Below are 18,626 nucleotides of genomic sequence, written 5' to 3' on the forward strand. Positions count from 1 at the left end.
GTTTAAGGCCACACCTGCTTGAATTTAAATATATAGTGACAAAGAAAAGCTATGCATCTTGATACTACAATAATGAACCAGGGTGGCAGACATTGTGAAAATTGTAGTTTCCAAAAACAAAATACCCCCATTCAACAGCTAGAAAGACCACAGCACCATGTACAAAATGTTAATCACCTTTATTTTGTTTCATAAACAAAAAAAACCTCTGAGACTAGCTTTATTTTAAAGACCACCGCAATCCTGATCGAGACTGACAATGTGGTGCAAAGTACTGAACTGTTGACCAATGTGTTGGGAGTTTAAGTGCGCAAGCCAGTCTGATAAGGGCTGCATCCGTGGGCCATTTCAAGATACACAAGTCTCCGGTTGACGGGATAGTGTTTGAAATGATATGCCTTCATAGCTAAAAGTTAAAACACAGGAGAAGTCGCCTTTCTTAATTGCAATTCCAATCCTTGTTTTGGGTCTTGAGGGGAAGATCAATCAGTTTGCCTCGTTCTTTGATGCTTCGTCAAAATTCTCCACCAGGTCTGAAGAGAAAGGGAGAGGAAAACAAAGGATGGTTTTACAGGTTGAAATTATGTGTGGTTTCCTCTGAAGTCTTAAACAGAATCATCCTTACCTGGAACGTCATCATCTTCCTCTTCAATATCTTCTGCTTTAGGGGCTTTGTTGTCGAGCACTGAAACAAAACAAGAAATTGTACGCAATAACCATCAAGACGTTCTTTGGGTCTCAGGTTGCAGAATAATCCCCAGGGGTGTATTCATTAGTGCACACAGCAGAAAGCTATAGCAAAAGTTAAACAAGAGTTTCTATTGGACAAATTCAGGTAGGTCCCTCCGTTTTTATTTACCCGTTTGGTTCCTCGTAAATACACCCTAGCCTACTGCATCTGCCAACCCACCTTGCCGAGGGAACTGCTCTGCCAGTTTACGCAGGCTGGTGAGGCTGTCGGCACCCAGCTGACTGAGGATGCCCGGGAGCATCTCTGTGAGCTGCTTGGTCTCGGCGTGGCCAGTGATAGCGAAGGTGTTGGCCGACAGAGACGCCTGCACTTTGGGGTTGTTGAAGTGGATCACCGTGCCGTCATCCTTGATCATGTTTACCTAGTGACAGAGCAGGTGGGGGTTTCGGTTACTTCAGATTATTCTCCAAGTTTGGTGCCCAAAGTGACTGACATACAAGACTGTAGCCCATGCAAGAGTCATCAGAAGTGCAGTCATTCCATTCAAATTAATCTATAAACTGGAGACAGGAGTCTCAAAGGAGGGAGGAAATATATATGAAACGTGCAATGCATGTGTTACAATACATTATCTACGAAATGCAAAGACGTGTGAAACGGTTGCTGTTGCTTACCTCTTCAATACCAGCAATGTTGTTGACAGCTAATTTCTTTAGCGAACTCTGAAGTTTTTTGTCATCGGCTGTTGCCGTTCTGTGTACGACCTTCTTCTTCCTACGTGCCGAGCCCTAAAAACAATTCAGGGAGATGTCGGAACATACTTAGAGGATAAACACAGCAGGGGTATATCCAGTCCTCTGAGACCTCCACCTGGTGATTTGTACCAGTCCTAAAGCCCCCCAAAATTAAGAGAAATTAATTTTTTAAAAGGTCCCTCTGGGCTTACAACGGCAAACAACTAAGACAGCCAACACAGTGGTTCTCAACAAGAACAGTGTTTGGACACTCCACGTGTCTATATTGACTTCAATGGCACGTGTGTGCATCTCATGTTGTAGCCCTGGGGTATTCAAATCAGAGTCTGGAGGTCCCGAGTACTGCGTGTATTCTGTTCTACCTCATAATGAATTGCACAACAGAACAATGTTTAATTTGAGGGAAATGGGCTGCTGAACGACCATTTGAAGAAAGGAGTGATTATGGTGGCCCAGAGGGCGATTGTCTATGGAGTGCTGCACAAGTTTTAATATATTAAAAATGGTCACAGCCATAAAAAAGGCCACACCTCATCAACCAGGAACAAATATACCTCAAAGGCTGTTGAAGACTGTGCTCAACATTTTGGGGAAAAATTTAGTTCAGTACAAACCATCACGCAATGTAGCAAACGTTGAACAGAACACACCCCTTGTGTCTCATGTCTAAATCAGTCCTTCATTACAGCGGGAGAATGAAAACATCATGTGCCACTGAGTTGAGGTTCAGACTTGAATTTGCCTGGTGAAGCCCATAGTCCCTAAATCAGGGGTGTGTTCAGTTCATTAAACATTTATGTTGTGTGACTGTTTATATTGAACGATACGTTTCCCCAAAACGGTGCACATGTCCCTCAATAGTCTCAGTGGTACATATGCTACTGTTCAGTGGGTGTGGCCGGATCAATATGGGTGTGTGAGCATTTGAAAGAATACTCCTGCCTCCATAATCACATTCTTCAATTTGTCGTTCAGAACCGCACCGTTTTTGTTGAAATTACGACTGCACATCGTTGCTGTCCATTTCAAGGGAAGCAACCATCACTAAAGATTGAGAATTATCTTACCTTTCCTCCTATCCGGACCTGGGCTTGAAGTTTCGCTAATTTTTCTTGGTTCATGTTACTAACGTTTCCTGGAAGAATGAGAGGGGTTATGAGTTAGAGTAAAACATGACAATGTATCGGTTTTCAATTGGAGGCAGTATAGGCAATATGGGTTGGCAATTTATCAATCATCAACTATTAGTAAAACAATGTGTTCCATAGATGACCAGTGTCAGAACCTCTCCACTCAGGTTACAACCCCATACGGCTGCTGCTAACTAGGATAGCTAACTTACTATGTTTAGTTATAAGCCCTTTATCTAGTTAGCTAACCACATTTAACATGGGGGTGTAACTAACTACGGTGAACAGTAAGTAGCGAACACAAGAACATGCCATTTGAAAACTAGTTTAATCCACGTGCGACACCTTTCACAAAATATGTTGTCTGTCGCCGACGTAATATGAACAAATGTCCAGATATAACTAACATTAGCTAGCCAGGCTAACGTTAATCAGACAGGCTGGCTAGCAAGCTCATTTAGTGGACTTGCTGGGTATCACACGAAGTGTCAACGCCTCTTTTCGCCTAAAATACTTCGTTCCCGGTCAACTATGAAACACACATGTAATTGTAGACCACGAAACCTCTCGTATTTACGTAAACACGATATACCATACCTGATCCGAAGATATCCGAGGAAGCATGCGACAGCGAAAGATGGAGGATGACTATGAGCGATAAATGACGTAACTCACCATATGACTAATATCTTCTTCCGTGGTATCATAAAACCTTTACGAATCCCCCTACTGCACAGGAGTAGTATAAAGGGGACTGTCTGAGACAACATTTTGATAAGATTTCTTTGTTGAAATGCAATTAAACAGAACCATTCTAAGTCTCTGTATAAACAATATCCCTCATCACCTATCCATCACTGGAAATTAATTTGAATTAAATCACTTTTATCACCTGCCAGCATAGCCTATAACCAAGACATCCAAGACATCATCAAGGACCCCACACACCCCAGCCATGAGCTGTTTACTTCCTTACTGTCGGCAGATGCTATCGGAACGTTAGTTCTGATACCAACAGGCTCAGAGACAGTTTCAATTTACAAGCCAACAGACTGCTGGACACTTGAACTAGACTGACCACCTGCACTGACTCTCTCTCCACACACACACACACACAACCAGACTCTTATTTACTATTGCACAATTTAAACACTTGCGACCCAATGATACATATGTAAATATTGTGCTTTCCTCTATTCTACTTATGCTAAAATGTCTATTCTATTGAGCATTTTACTATATTTACCTATTCTTATTTTTAAATTTGATTTCTTATTGTTGTTGCATTGTCGAGAAGGAAACTGCAAGTAAGTATTTTGTTGGATGGTGTATACCACGTGTATCCTCTACATACGACCGATAAAACTTTAAACTTGCTACACACCAGCAGTAATCAGTCTGGCAGACTGGTTAGTATGGGCTCCCGAGTGGCGCAGTGGTCTAAGGCACTGCATCTCAGTGATAGAGGTGTCACTACAGACCCTGGTTTGATTTCAGGCTGTATCACAGTTAGCTGTGATTGTGAGTCCCATAGGGGGGTGCACAATTGGCCCAGTGTTGTCTGGGTTAGGCTGTCATTGTAAATAAGAATTTGATCTTAAATGACTTGCCTAGTTAAATATAAAAATTACGAGGCTACATAGGTTAGTGCTGTGTGGAATCCTTGGAATGTCCCTACTCTAACCTTAATTCCTACTCTTTACCATAATAACCCTTACCTTTAACAGTTTTAATTTTCAACTTCATTGGGGTGACGAAATCTGAGTAAGGGTTGCCTTCCAGAGAGACATCAGAGATTGTAACATTCTCTGTTTCACGGAAATATGGCTCATTCGGGATACGTTATCAGAGTCGGTACAGCCACCTGGTTTCTTCACTCATCGCACCGACAGAAACAAACATCTCTCTGGTAAGAAGAAGGGCAGGAGTGTATGCCTTATGATTAACGAGTCATGGTGTAATCATAACACACAAGTCCTTCTGTTCACCTGACCTAGAATTTCTTACAATCAAATGCCGACCGCATTATCTACCAAAGGACATTCTCTCCGATTATAATCACAGCCGTGTTCACCGCTCCCCCCCAAGCAGACACCTCGACGGCCCTGAAAGAACTTCAATGGACTCTATGTAAACTGGAAACCATATATCATGAGGCTGCATTTATTGTAGCTGGGGATTTTAACAAGGCTAATCTGAAAACAAGGCTCCCTAAATTTTATTTGCATGTCGAATATGCGACCCGGGCTGGAAAATTTCTGGATCCTTGTTACTCTAACTTCCGTGATGCATACAAAGCCCTCCCTCGCCCTCCTTTCGGGAAATCTGACCACGACTCCATTTTGTTCCTCCCAGCCTATAGACAGAAACTAAAACAGGAAACGCCCGTGCTCAGGTCTGCTCAACGCTGGTCCGACCAATCTGATTCCAAGCATCAAGATTGTTTCGATCACGTGGACTGGGATATGTTCCGGATAGCGTCGAACAATAACATTGATGTAGACGTTGATTCGGTGAGCGAGTTTATTAGCATATGCATCGGTGATGTTGTACCCACGGAGACAATTAAGACCTTCCCCAACTAGAAACCGTGGATTGATGGCAGCATTCGCACAAAACTGAAAGCGCGAACCACCGCTTTTACATGACCAAATACAAACAGTGTAGCTATTCCCTCCACAAGGCAATGAAACAAGCTAAGCATCAGTATAGAGACAAAGTAGAGACGCAATTCAACGGCACAGGCACGAGGTATGTGGCAGGGTCTACAGTCAATCACGGACTAAAAAAAGAAAACCAGCCCCGTCGCGGACCGCGATATCTTGCTCCCAGACAAACTAAACTTCTTTGCTCGCTTTGAGGACTAGACAGTGCCACCGACACGGCCCGCTACAAAAACCTGCGGACTCTCCTTCACCACAGCCAACGTGAGTAAAACATTTAAAAGTCTTAACCCTCGCAAGGCTGCCGGCCCAGACGGCATCCCTAGCTGCGTCCTCAGAGCATTCGCAGACCAGCTGGCTGGTGTGTTTACGGACATTTTCAATCAATCCCTATCCCAGTCTGATGTTCCCACATTCTTCAAGAGGGCCACCATTGTTCCTGTTCCCAAGAAAGCTAAGGTAACTGAGCTAAATGACTATCGCCCCGTAGCACTCACTTCCGTCCTCATGAAGAGCTTTGAGAGACTAGTCAAGGACCATATCACCTCCAACCTACCTAACACCCTATAGACCCACTCCAATTTGCTTACCGCCCCAATAGGTTCACAGACGATAGTACTCACACTGCACACTGCTCTAACCCATCTGGACAAGAGGAATACCTATGTAAGAATGCTGTTCATTGACTACAGCTCAGCATTTAACACCATAGTACCCTCCAAACTCGTCAATAAGCTCGAGACCCTGGGTCTCAACCGCGCCCTGTGCAACTGGGTCCTGGACATTGATGGGACGCCCCCAGGTGGTGAGGGTAGGAAACAACATCTCCACCCCACTAATCCTCAACACTGGGGCCCCACAATGGTGCATTCTCAGCCCTCTCCTGTACTCCCTGTTCACCCATGACTGTGTGGCCATGCACGCCTCCAATTCAATCATCAAGTTTGCAGACGACACAACAGTGGTAGGCTTGATTACCAACAATGACGAGTCGGCCTACAGGGAGGAGGTAAGGGCCCTCGGAATGTGGTGTCAGGAAAATAACCTCACACTCAAAGTCAACATAACAAAGGAGATGATTGTGGAGGGATCACACCCCCCTATACAAATCGATCGGACAGTAGTGGAGAAGGTGGAAAGTTAAGTTCTTCTGCGTTCACATCACAGACAAACTGAATTGGTCCACCCACACAGACAGCGTGGTGAAGGCAAAACAGCGCCTCTTCAACCTCAGGAGGCAGAAGAAATTTGGCTTGTCACCAAAAACACTTGAGAGCATCGAGAGCATCCTGTCGGGCTGCATCACCTCCTGGTAAGGCAACTGCTCCGCCCACAACCGTAAGGCTCTCCAGAGAGTAGGGAGGTCTGCACAACGCACCACTGGGGCCAAACTACCTGCCCTCCAGGACACCTACACCACCGGATGTCACATGAAGGCCAAAAAGATCATCAAGGACAACAACCATCTGAGCCACTGCCTGTTCACCCCGCTATCGTCGAGAAGGCGAGGTCAGTACAGGTGCAAAGCTGGGACCGAGAGACTGAAAAACAGCTTCTCTCTCAAGGCCATCAGACTGTTAAAACAGCCACCACTAACATTGAGTGGTTGCTGCCAACATACTGGCTCAAATTTCTAGTCACTAATAATATGTTTACATACCCTACATTACTCATTTCATATGTATATAATGAACTCTATACCATCTACTGCATCTTGCCTATGCCGTTCGGCTATCGCTCATCCATCTATTTATATGTACATATTCTTATTAATTCCTTTACACTTGTGTGTATAGCGGACGTGCTACCTGTCCCGCCACCTGCTGTTTTCAACTCTCGAGACAGCAGGAGCGGTAGAGATACTCTTAATGACCGGCTAACTGACATTTACTCCTGAGGTGCTGACTTGCTGCACCCTCGACAACTACTGTTATTATTTGACCATGCTGGTCATTTATGAACATTTGAACATCTTGGCCAGGTTCTGTTATAATCTCCACCCGGCACAGCCAGAAGAGGACTGGCCACCCCTCATAGCCTGGTTCCTCTCTAGGTTTTGGCCTTTCTAGAGAGTTTCCTAGCCCCCGTGCTTCTACACCTGCATTGCTTGCTGCTTTTGGTTTTAGGCTGGGTTTCTGTACAGCACTTTGAGTTATCAGCTGATGTACAAAGGACTATATAAATTTGATATAAGTTAGTTGTGAAATTGTTAGATATTACTGCATGGTTGGAACTAGAAGCACAAGCATTTAGCTGCACTCACAACATCTGCTGACCATGTGTATGTGACCAATAAAATTTGATGATCACCGATTTGACCTACGACCAAAGTCAAATAAATGACCATATGAAAAACAGATAAACAGGAAAGTTGGATAAACATATTTAGATTGTATTTACTGCAAAAAGTCAAATGTTTAAGTAACCATTCTGCACCTTATGGCAAAAAATACAACATTCAAAAATACAAAAACGTAACAAAACCATTAATTACAGTAAGAATTTAGTTTGAGATTTAACTGTTTCCATCAAACAGGAAAACAAGAAAGTTGCATAAATGGTTTAGATTGTAGGTACAGCACTTTGCATTACCCATATAGGTGTTTAATACCATACAAAATACAGAGAGCATTTTAGGGGGCATAGGTCAAATCAGTGTTCATGGTTGAGATGCATAAAGTATTACTCAATAATTGCATTATACATCATTGCATTTTCACTTATCTACCGAACACAGTTGGCTGGCTAGTAAAAACATCTTTCAAGCTATTTCAGTTTCGCTGATGGCGTAGTTACTGAGTTTTGCCTTTGTAGGGCAGCCGCGCCTAGGGCAGGGGTGGCAAACATATGCAAGGGGGTCCGATCAGACTGTGGTTTGAGGTGGGGAACGAACTTGATATTTAAAATGACTTAAACCAAATTGGGGAAAAAAAACAATCCAGAAAACCATCAAACAAAAGTACTCTCACTTAGGACAGAGACACATGAATCCAAAATGTCTTACTTTTTAATCTGCCAGACACAACGGCAGCAGTGAAACAGAACAATTAATTTTACCAGAGGAACACCTGCTGAGGTGATATTTCAGTCGCTCACTGACTGAGCTGTAAAACAATCAATTGGCCTTGTCATTATGCACTTGCTGAGGGCTGTGAGGGACTCTGGAGCTACAGATGTCTTTAGTTCTGAGCAGCTGGGTTTATAAGCCATAACTGTCACAGAGAAGACAACATTGACATCTAGTTCTGATTGCAGAGTTCAGCCTTTCAAGGTTAGGTAGTAAAGTACTAATAGGTTGACTAGAAGCAATCAATAGGTGGCCAGCAGGTGTCCATCTGGGTCCAGCCATTAAGTGTTTGTCACTGTCAATGATGACTAACATGCCAGTGTCTTGTACGCCTCATGAATGTACTGCACAATATTGTGTCTGGTAGGCCTCTGACATTTCCATCCAAGCAGAAGCAGTCTGGCTTACTGCTGATGGAGGTGCCGTTGGTCTACTTCCAGTGGTTGAGAGGGTGGGAGTGGGACTTGGTGCACCAGCAGCTGTGCACCAGCAGGAAGAGCTTCTTGAAGATGGCCTTCCTCAGGAGGATGTAGACCCAGGGGTCCAGAAACACACTCGCCCTGGACCTGGGTGCTCAGTATGATGACAGTAACCTAGGAGAACATAGGACATTATGTGAGACTAAATGTAATTACTTGAAGGGAACCGTTGAAAGTGTTGTTATAAGGGTTTAGTTCAACACATTACAGTATACCCAGCTCTCTTGAATCAAGGGAAAATGACAAGGGATTTGCTTTCGCAGTGCATTACATTCTCATCTTAAACTTCCACATATTACATTTGAGTCATTTAGCAGACACTTATCCAGAGCGACTTCCAGTTTGTGCAGTCATCTTTAGATAGCTAGTTGGGACAACCACATCTCAGTCACTAGCTAGGTTTTCATACAATTGGCAAAAGACTTTCATGCAAATATTTTTTTAATCTGCATAAAGTAAATATGCACATTTTCCTGCCAGTGGTGCGTTTCCACCAAACGGACTTGTTGCAAATAAAAAGCTGTGCGTAATGACAGTGCACACAAAATGTACTTTTTTTTGTTGCATAAGTTCTCATGTCCCGACTAAAAAGCTCAAGTTCAATGTGTTTTCATTGCATGTTCAATTCTACTGAGTTGTCACAAAAACTGTTGCTTTAAATATCAAATGTGCCTAATCTGGTCTTGGCACATGTGCTCTAGCCAACAGCGGGCAGATCGTGCAGGTTGTTGTGCGGGTAGGCAAGTCTACATGATGATATTATTATGGATGAGAGTGAGAATATTTGTCAGGCAGTCAAGCATCGATCATCATGTGACCAGAATAAAACCCTCAATATTTTTTGGAAAGTATCAAGATAATGTGCAGTTTTATCACCACCCTAGGAAATTAATCATGAAATAATTTATCTGTAGACTAAAACTGTATGGAGCCAGAATTGTAGTGGGAGGACCACACACCATATCACTTTACGAAAGGCACATTTTTTTTGTTGACTATTTGAAGAGGTAGGATTTCAGATTTTTTTTCAGAAGATGGGAAGGGACTCTGCTATCCTACCAGGGGAAGCTGGTTCCACCATTGGGTTGCCAGAACAGAGAAGAGCTTTGACTGGGCTGAGCTGTAGCTGCCCTCCCGTAGAGGTTGAAGGACCAAGAGACCAGAGGTGGCAGAATGGAGTACTAGGGTTGGGGTGTAGGGTTTGATCATTGCCTGAAGGTAGGAAGGGGCAGCCTCTCTTGCTGCTCTGTAGGCAAGAAACTATGGTATTGTAGTGGATGCAAGCGTCAACTGAAAGCCAGTGGAGTGTGCTGAGGAGTTGGTTGCCATGGGAGAACGTGGGAAGGTTGAACTGCAGTATTCTGGATAAGCTGCAGGAGTTTGATGGCAAGCAGGGTGCCCAACCAACATCAACTTGCAGTAGGTCAGACAGGAGATGACAAGTGCCTGGATTAGGACCTACACTGCTTCCTGTGTGAGGTAGGGTTGTACTCCACGGATATTGTAGAGCATGAACCTGCAGGAGCAAGTCCCTACTTTGATGTCACGCCAAGGTTCTTTTCATTCTGGGAGGGGGACATCATGGAGTCTTTAACCGTGATGGACAGTTCTTGAAGAAGGCAGGGTCTTCCCCAAGAAGAAGAGCAGCTCCATCTGATCGAGATTGAGTTTGAGCTGATGGGCTGATGGGCTGACATCCAAGCTGAGATATCTGCCAGGTGCGCAGAATTGTGTCACCACCTAGGTGTCAGAAGGGGGGTAGGAGAGACCATGTGAGGATATGACATAGCTGAGTTACTTGGTGTAGAGAGAGAAGAGGGCTCCTACCTGGTAGGAGTGGCCTGCCAGGTAGTACGAAATCCAAGAGTGTGCAGAGCCTGAGACGCCAACGCCCAGCGGTGAGAAGAGAATCTGATGGTCCATGATGTCAAAGGCAGTGGATAGATATTGGAGAATACACAGGAGAGAGAGTCCAAGCAGGTCATCCGTGATACAAGTCAGTATTCGACGTCCATCCATGTCTGAGGATGTCGGAAGATGATGTGGAAACCGGCCACAAGGGGCAACAGTGAGCACTGTTACTTTCAAGTAGGTTTTGCTAAGGCATTGTGGGCGGGAAGGTGGATGGGCGTAAGCGTCGGCTTCTTATTCCAAAGGTTGCATGTTCAAATCCAGCGATAGAAAGTAGTTTATATTTTTGTTTTCAGCCTTTAATAGTTAATGCCTAAACTTAACCTTAAATACTTTGAAATTTGGAACAACGTCAAAATGTGGAGTTTGATAAACATGGATGGACATGAATTCTGATGTGAGACTGAGTTTGTACAGTCAGCTTTGGCAGTGCGGAGAGCCTCCATGACACAGAGAAAAGCAGTCTCGGTGGAGTGACCTGTCTTGAAGCCTGACTGGTTTGGGTCAATAGGCGGAGTGAATGAGGAGCGAATGTTGCTTTTTCCTTTCAGCCGATTAGGGAGGGTTTTAAGGTTAAACACACACCGTATATGGTCAAACTATTTCTACCATGCAATGAAACACGATCTGACGTCACCTTTCATGATAACCTCAACAAAATAAAAACACAGATCATAACAGTTAAGTTCATACCAATTCTGTTTCAGGAAACTAGACAAACATTGACTATGTCGCATTATGACATTAACCTTTTCTTTATACCCTCTAAGACAAATGTAACAAACACAATGTTACCGCTAAAAACTATTTTCTAAATGAGTCCATACTCCCTTATCCTATTGGTGACCTCTAGGATGGTTATCAGATCATGAAGATAGCCGTACACATATATTCTCCTTTCTACATGCAGTCTAAACACAGTACCACTATATTCTCCTTTCTACATGCAGCCTAAACACAGTACCACTGTATATTCTCCTTTCTACATGCAGCCTAAACACAGTACCACTATATTCTCCTTTCTACATGCAGTCTAAACACAGTACCACTATATTCTCCTTTCTACATGCAGCCTAAACACAGTACCACTGTATATTCTCCTTTCTACATGCAGCCTAAACACAGTACCACTGTATATTCTCCTTTCTACATGCAGCCTAAACACAGTACCACTGTATATTCTCCTTTCTACATGCAGCCTAAACACAGTACCACTGTATATTCTCCTTTCTACATGCAGTCTAAACACAGTACCACTATATTCTCCTTTCTACATGCAGCCTAAACACAGTACCACTATATTCTCCTTTCTACATGCAGCCTAAACACAGTATTCTCCTTTCCCTGTATTCTCCTTTCTACATGCAGTCTAAACACAGTACCACTATATTCTCCTTTCTACATGCAGCCTAAACACAGTACCACTGTATATTCTCCTTTCTACATGCAGTCTAAACACAGTACCACTATATTCTCCTTTCTACATGCAGTCTAAACACAGTACCACTATATTCTCCTTTCTACATGCAGCCTAAACACAGTACCACTATATTCTCCTTTCTACATGCAGCCTAAACACAGTACCACTATATTCTCCTTTCTACATGCAGCCTAAACACAGTACCACTATATTCTCCTTTCTACATGCAGCCTAAACACAGTACCACTGTATATTCTCCTTTCTACATGCAGCCTAAACACAGTACCACTGTATATTCTCCTTTCTACATGCAGCCTAAACACAGTACCACTGTATATTCTCCTTTCTACATGCAGTCTAAACACAGTACCACTATATTCTCCTTTCTACATGCAGCCTAAACACAGTACCACTATATTCTCCTTTCTACATGCAGCCTAAACACAGTACCACTATATTCTCCTTTCTACATGCAGCCTAAACACAGTACCACTATATTCTCCTTTCTACATGCAGTCTAAACACAGTACCACTGTATATTCTCCTTTCTACATGCAGCCTAAACACAGTACCACTATATTCTCCTTTCTACATGCAGTCTAAACACAGTACCACTATATTCTCCTTTCTACATGCAGCCTAAACACAGTACCACTATATTCTCCTTTCTACATGCAGTCTAAACACAGTACCACTATATTCTCCTTTCTACATGCAGCCTAAACACAGTACCACTATATTCTCCTTTCTACATGCAGCCTAAACACAGTACCACTATATTCTCCTTTCTACATGCAGTCTAAACACAGTACCACTATATTCTCCTTTCTACATGCAGCCTAAACACAGTACCACTATATTCTCCTTTCTACATGCAGTCTAAACACAGTACCACTATATTCTCCTTTCTACATGCAGTCTAAACACAGTACCACTATATTCTCCTTTCTACATGCAGCCTAAACACAGTACCACTATATTCTCCTTTCTACATGCAGTCTAAACACAGTACCACTATATTCTCCTTTCTACATGCAGTCTAAACACAGTACCACTATATTCTCCTTTCTACATGCAGTCTAAACACAGTACCACTGTATATTCTCCTTTCTACATGCAGTCTAAACACAGTACCACTATATTCTCCTTTCTACATGCAGTCTAAACACAGTACCACTGTATATTCTCCTTTCTACATGCAGCCTAAACACAGTACCACTATATTCTCCTTTCTACATGCAGCCTAAACACAGTACCACTATATTCTCCTTTCTACATGCAGCCTAAACACAGTACCACTATATTCTCCTTTCTACATGCAGCCTAAACACAGTACCACTATATTCTCCTTTCTACATGCAGTCTAAACACAGTACCACTATATTCTCCTTTCTACATGCAGCCTAAACACAGTACCACTGTATATTCTCCTTTCTACATGCAGCCTAAACACAGTACCACTGTATATTCTCCTTTCTACATGCAGCCTAAACACAGTACCACTGTATATTCTCCTTTCTACATGCAGCCTAAACACAGTACCACTATATTCTCCTTTCTACATGCAGCCTAAACACAGTACCACTATATTCTCCTTTCTACATGCAGCCTAAACACAGTACCACTATATTCTCCTTTCTACATGCAGCCTAAACACAGTACCACTATATTCTCCTTTCTACATGCAGCCTAAACACAGTACCACTATATTCTCCTTTCTACATGCAGTCTAAACACAGTACCACTATATTCTCCTTTCTACATGCAGCCTAAACACAGTACCACTATATTCTCCTTTCTACATGCAGCCTAAACACAGTACCACTATATTCTCCTTTCTACATGCAGCCTAAACACAGTACCACTATATTCTCCTTTCTACATGCAGCCTAAACACAGTACCACTGTATATTCTCCTTTCTACATGCAGCCTAAACACAGTACCACTATATTCTCCTTTCTACATGCAGCCTAAACACAGTACCACTATATTCTCCTTTCTACATGCAGCCTAAACACAGTACCACTGTATATTCTCCTTTCTACATGCAGCCTAAACACAGTACCACTATATTCTCCTTTCTACATGCAGCCTAAACACAGTACCACTGTATATTCTCCTTTCTACATGCAGTCTAAACACAGTACCACTATATTCTCCTTTCTACATGCAGCCTAAACACAGTACCACTGTATTCTCCTTTCTACATGCAGTCTAAACACAGTACCACTGTATATTCTCCTTTCTACATGCAGTCTAAACACAGTACCACTATATTCTCCTTTCTACATGCAGCCTAAACACAGTACCACTATATTCTCCTTTCTACATGCAGCCTAAACACAGTACCACTATATTCTCCTTTCTACATGCAGCCTAAACACAGTACCACTATATTCTCCTTTCTACATGCAGCCTAAACACAGTACCACTATATTCTCCTTTCTACATGCAGCCTAAACACAGTACCACTATATTCTCCTTTCTACATGCAGCCTAAACACAGTACCACTATATTCTCCTTTCTACATGCAGCCTAAACACAGTACCACTATATTCTCCTTTCTACATGCAGTCTAAACACAGTACCACTGTATTCTCCTTTCTACATGCAGTCTAAACACAGTACCACTGTATATTCTCCTTTCTACATGCAGTCTAAACACAGCCTAAACACAGTACCACTATATTCTCCTTTCTACATGCAGCCTAAACACAGTACCACTATATTCTCCTTTCTACATGCAGTCTAAACACAGTACCACTATATTCTCCTTTCTACATGCAGCCTAAACACAGTACCACTATATTCTCCTTTCTACATGCAGCCTAAACACAGTACCACTATATTCTCCTTTCTACATGCAGCCTAAACACAGTACCACTATATTCTCCTTTCTACATGCAGTCTAAACACAGTACCACTATATTCTCCTTTCTACATGCAGTCTAAACACAGTACCACTATATTCTCCTTTCTACATGCAGTCTAAACACAGTACCACTGTATTCTCCTTTCTACATGCAGTCTAAACACAGTACCACTGTATATTCTCCTTTCTACATGCAGTCTAAACACAGTACCACTATATTCTCCTTTCTACATGCAGTCTAAACACAGTACCACTATATTCTCCTTTCTACATGCAGCCTAAACACAGTACCACTATATTCTCCTTTCTACATGCAGCCTAAACACAGTACCACTATATTCTCCTTTCTACATGCAGCCTAAACACAGTACCACTATATTCTCCTTTCTACATGCAGCCTAAACACAGTACCACTATATTCTCCTTTCTACATGCAGCCTAAACACAGTACCACTATATTCTCCTTTCTACATGCAGCCTAAACACAGTACCACTATATTCTCCTTTCTACATGCAGCCTAAACACAGTACCACTATATTCTCCTTTCTACATGCAGCCTAAACACAGTACCACTATATTCTCCTTTCTACATGCAGCCTAAACACAGTACCACTATATTCTCCTTTCTACATGCAGCCTAAACACAGTACCACTATATTCTCCTTTCTACATGCAGCCTAAACACAGTACCACTATATTCTCCTTTCTACATGCAGCCTAAACACAGTACCACTATATTCTCCTTTCTACATGCAGTCTAAACACAGTACCACTATATTCTCCTTTCTACATGCAGCCTAAACACAGTACCACTATATTCTCCTTTCTACATGCAGCCTAAACACAGTACCACTATATTCTCCTTTCTACATGCAGCCTAAACACAGTACCACTATATTCTCCTTTCTACATGCAGCCTAAACACAGTACCACTATATTCTCCTTTCTACATGCAGCCTAAACACAGTACCACTATATTCTCCTTTCTACATGCAGTCTAAACACAGTACCACTATATTCTCCTTTCTACATGCAGCCTAAACACAGTACCACTATATTCTCCTTTCTACATGCAGCCTAAACACAGTACCACTATATTCTCCTTTCTACATGCAGCCTAAACACAGTACCACTATATTCTCCTTTCTACATGCAGTCTAAACACAGTACCACTATATTCTCCTTTCTACATGCAGCCTAAACACAGTACCACTATATTCTCCTTTCTACATGCAGCCTAAACACAGTACCACTGTATATTCTCCTTTCTACATGCAGCCTAAACACAGTACCACTATATTCTCCTTTCTACATGCAGCCTAAACACAGTACCACTATATTCTCCTTTCTACATGCAGCCTAAACACAGTACCACTGTATATTCTCCTTTCTACATGCAGCCTAAACACAGTACCACTGTATATTCTCCTTTCTACATGCAGCCTAAACACAGTACCACTGTATATTCTCCTTTCTACATGCAGCCTAAACACAGTACCACTGTATAAGTACCCCAAGACCAGGACCTCAGGGAACTGGTCAGTTACCGCTTTCAAACAAGTCATTAATAAAATAAAAAACGTTGTATCAAAAACTAATTCTAATAACTAATCAACTTAGAATTACAACTGTTTATACCTCCCCATGGAAAATAATAGTCTCCCAAAGTAATGCTACAATTTGGATAGATAATGGTGATTTACAACTTCACTCTGCTTACACTCCTACTGAAGACTATAATACCCTAGTATTAAAATTCCAACAGAGCTACACACATCTTCATATTATCTTCTTATGATTCTCAAACATTTCCCACACACAGACAATTTCAGAGTGGAACACTTTAGCCATTATCTTAAAACAATCCAATTATTCTATCACTGAGTGAGGGAGAAAATAAAATCACTTAGGAGAAATTAGTAGCTCTGTGCTACCATCACAATCACCAGATACTCTTGGAATATGAGAGAACACATAGTCAGATGGAGAGCAGCAGTGTCTCCATCAGGGCCAAAAAAATCTAGGGATTGAAGGGTAGCATAGGCAGAGTTCATCTCAGCCTTCCAAATGCTGCCGGACACCAGGAGTTCCATATGGGTTGTGCGTGAAGGGTACACTAAATTACACGGAACAAAGATATATAAAAAAAAAACAGGATGTAAAGTGTTGGTCCTTTTCCATGAGCTGAAATAAATGATCCCCCAAAACATTCCATATGCACGAAAGCTTATTTCTCTCAAATTGTGCACAAATGTGTTTACGTCCCTGTTAGTGAGCATTTCTCCTTTATCATGATAATCCATCCAACTGTCAGATATGACCTATCAAGAAGCATTTTTATTTTACCTTTATTTAACCAGGCAAGTCAGTTGAGAACAAATTCTTATTTTCAATGACGGCCTAGGAAAAGTGGGTTAACTGCCTGTTCAGGGGCAGAACGACAGATTTGTACATTGTCAGCTCGGGGGTTTTAACTTGCAACCTTCCGGTTACTAGTCCAATGCTCTAACCGCTAGGCTACCTGCCGCCCCATAAACAGCATGATCATTACACAGGTGCACCTTGTACTGGGAACAATAAAAGGCCACTCAAATGTGCAGTTGTCAGACAAAACAATGCCGGAAATGTCTCAAGTTGAGGGAGCGTGCAATATGCATGCTGACTGCAGGAATGTCCACCACAGCTCTTGCCAGAGATTTGAACATTAATTTATCTTCCATAAGCTATCACCCATGTCGTTTTAGAGATTTTGCAGTACGGCCAACCGGCCTCATAACCGCAGACCACGTGTATGGCTTTGTGTGGGCGAAAGGTTTGCTGATGTCAACGTTGTGAACAGAGTAACCCACGATGGAGGTGGGGTTTTGGTATGGGCAGGCATAAGCTATGGACAACTAACATAATTGCATTTTATCAATGGCAGTTCGAATGCACAGAAATACTGTGACGAGATCCTGAGGCCCATTGTGAGGCCCATTTGTTTTTAAAGCCATCTGTATTCCCAGTCATGTGAAATAGATTAGGGCTCAATGAATTGATTTCAATTGACTGATTTCCTCATATGAACTGTAACTCAGTAAAATCTTTGAAAATGTTGCATTTATATTTTTGTTCACGAGAGAAGGGATATAGACCAAGGTATAGAAAACAGACATAGTTGACAAAGCTACAAAAGAGCAAAATGACAAAAAAAATCTAGGTAAGATACTCAAGTGAGAGAGTGGTGTGAATGAAACCTTATCTTTCCCGAATAACTCCACAGAATCGTCTTTGTTTCAGCGATGAGACTGCAGCTAACACGACTGCAGCTAACACGATTGCCGCTGAGCAAACAGGGGAGACTGAAGTACTAACACTAATTGCTAATTGCCTAGAAGAGGTAAAGAGCACACCTCCTGGTACTAATTGCTGATTGCCTAGGAGAGGAGAAACCACTCCATCTCCAATGATTGCCAAAACAACAACAGTCATAAATTCCTGTACGTAATCCTGGTTGATGTGTCAACAGTCTGCTGCAAATGATGTGCAGTCAGCAGTTCCCACACAAAGTAGACTACTGGGAAGACAGACAGCTCTTAATTAAAGCCTTTTATAGCAGTGGGCTAAATTAGGGTCATGCAGAGTGCTTCTTGGGA

At 42.3% G+C, this 18,626-nt stretch overlaps 1 protein-coding gene across 3 annotated transcripts; it reads right to left on the reverse strand.

The window, feature by feature from the left end:
• Positions 1-164: 164 nt before the first annotated feature.
• Positions 165-18,364, reverse strand: LOC118401539 (transcription factor BTF3 homolog 4). Of its 3 annotated transcripts, XM_035799134.2 has the most exons (7): positions 18,228-18,364; positions 8,715-8,899; positions 2,514-2,581; positions 1,366-1,479; positions 911-1,112; positions 626-685; positions 165-533 (listed from the first exon to the last, which is right to left on the reverse strand). In XM_035799134.2, exons 3-7 carry the CDS (start codon positions 2,565-2,567, stop codon positions 487-489), a joined length of 477 nt encoding a protein of 158 aa, XP_035655027.1. In that variant the 5' UTR covers positions 2,568-2,581; positions 8,715-8,899; positions 18,228-18,364; the 3' UTR covers positions 165-486. The 3 variants fall into 3 exon arrangements, with proteins under 3 accessions (XP_035655027.1, XP_035655028.1, XP_035655025.1); XM_035799135.2 differs by lacking the exon at positions 8,715-8,899 and having other exon boundaries at positions 18,228-18,274; XM_035799132.2 differs by lacking the exons at positions 8,715-8,899; positions 18,228-18,364 and adding an exon at positions 3,174-3,315.
• Positions 18,365-18,626: the final 262 nt, after the last annotated feature.

Source organism: Oncorhynchus keta, chromosome 22 (assembly GCF_023373465.1).
Source record: "Oncorhynchus keta strain PuntledgeMale-10-30-2019 chromosome 22, Oket_V2, whole genome shotgun sequence".
In the NCBI taxonomy this organism is placed as follows: Eukaryota; Metazoa; Chordata; class Actinopteri; order Salmoniformes; family Salmonidae; genus Oncorhynchus; species Oncorhynchus keta.

Coding starts and splice junctions, on each gene's coding strand:
- LOC118401539 (XM_035799134.2), bottom strand. CDS start 2,567: ATGAACCAAGAAAAATTAGCGAAACTTCAAGCCCAGGTCCGGATAGGA. Junction 686..910: donor AGAGCAGTTCCCTCGGCAAG/GTGGGTTGGCAG, acceptor GTTTTGTTTCAG/TGCTCGACAACAAAGCCCCT. Junction 534..625: donor GGAAGATGATGACGTTCCAG/GTAAGGATGATT, acceptor CTTTCTCTTCAG/ACCTGGTGGAGAATTTTGAC.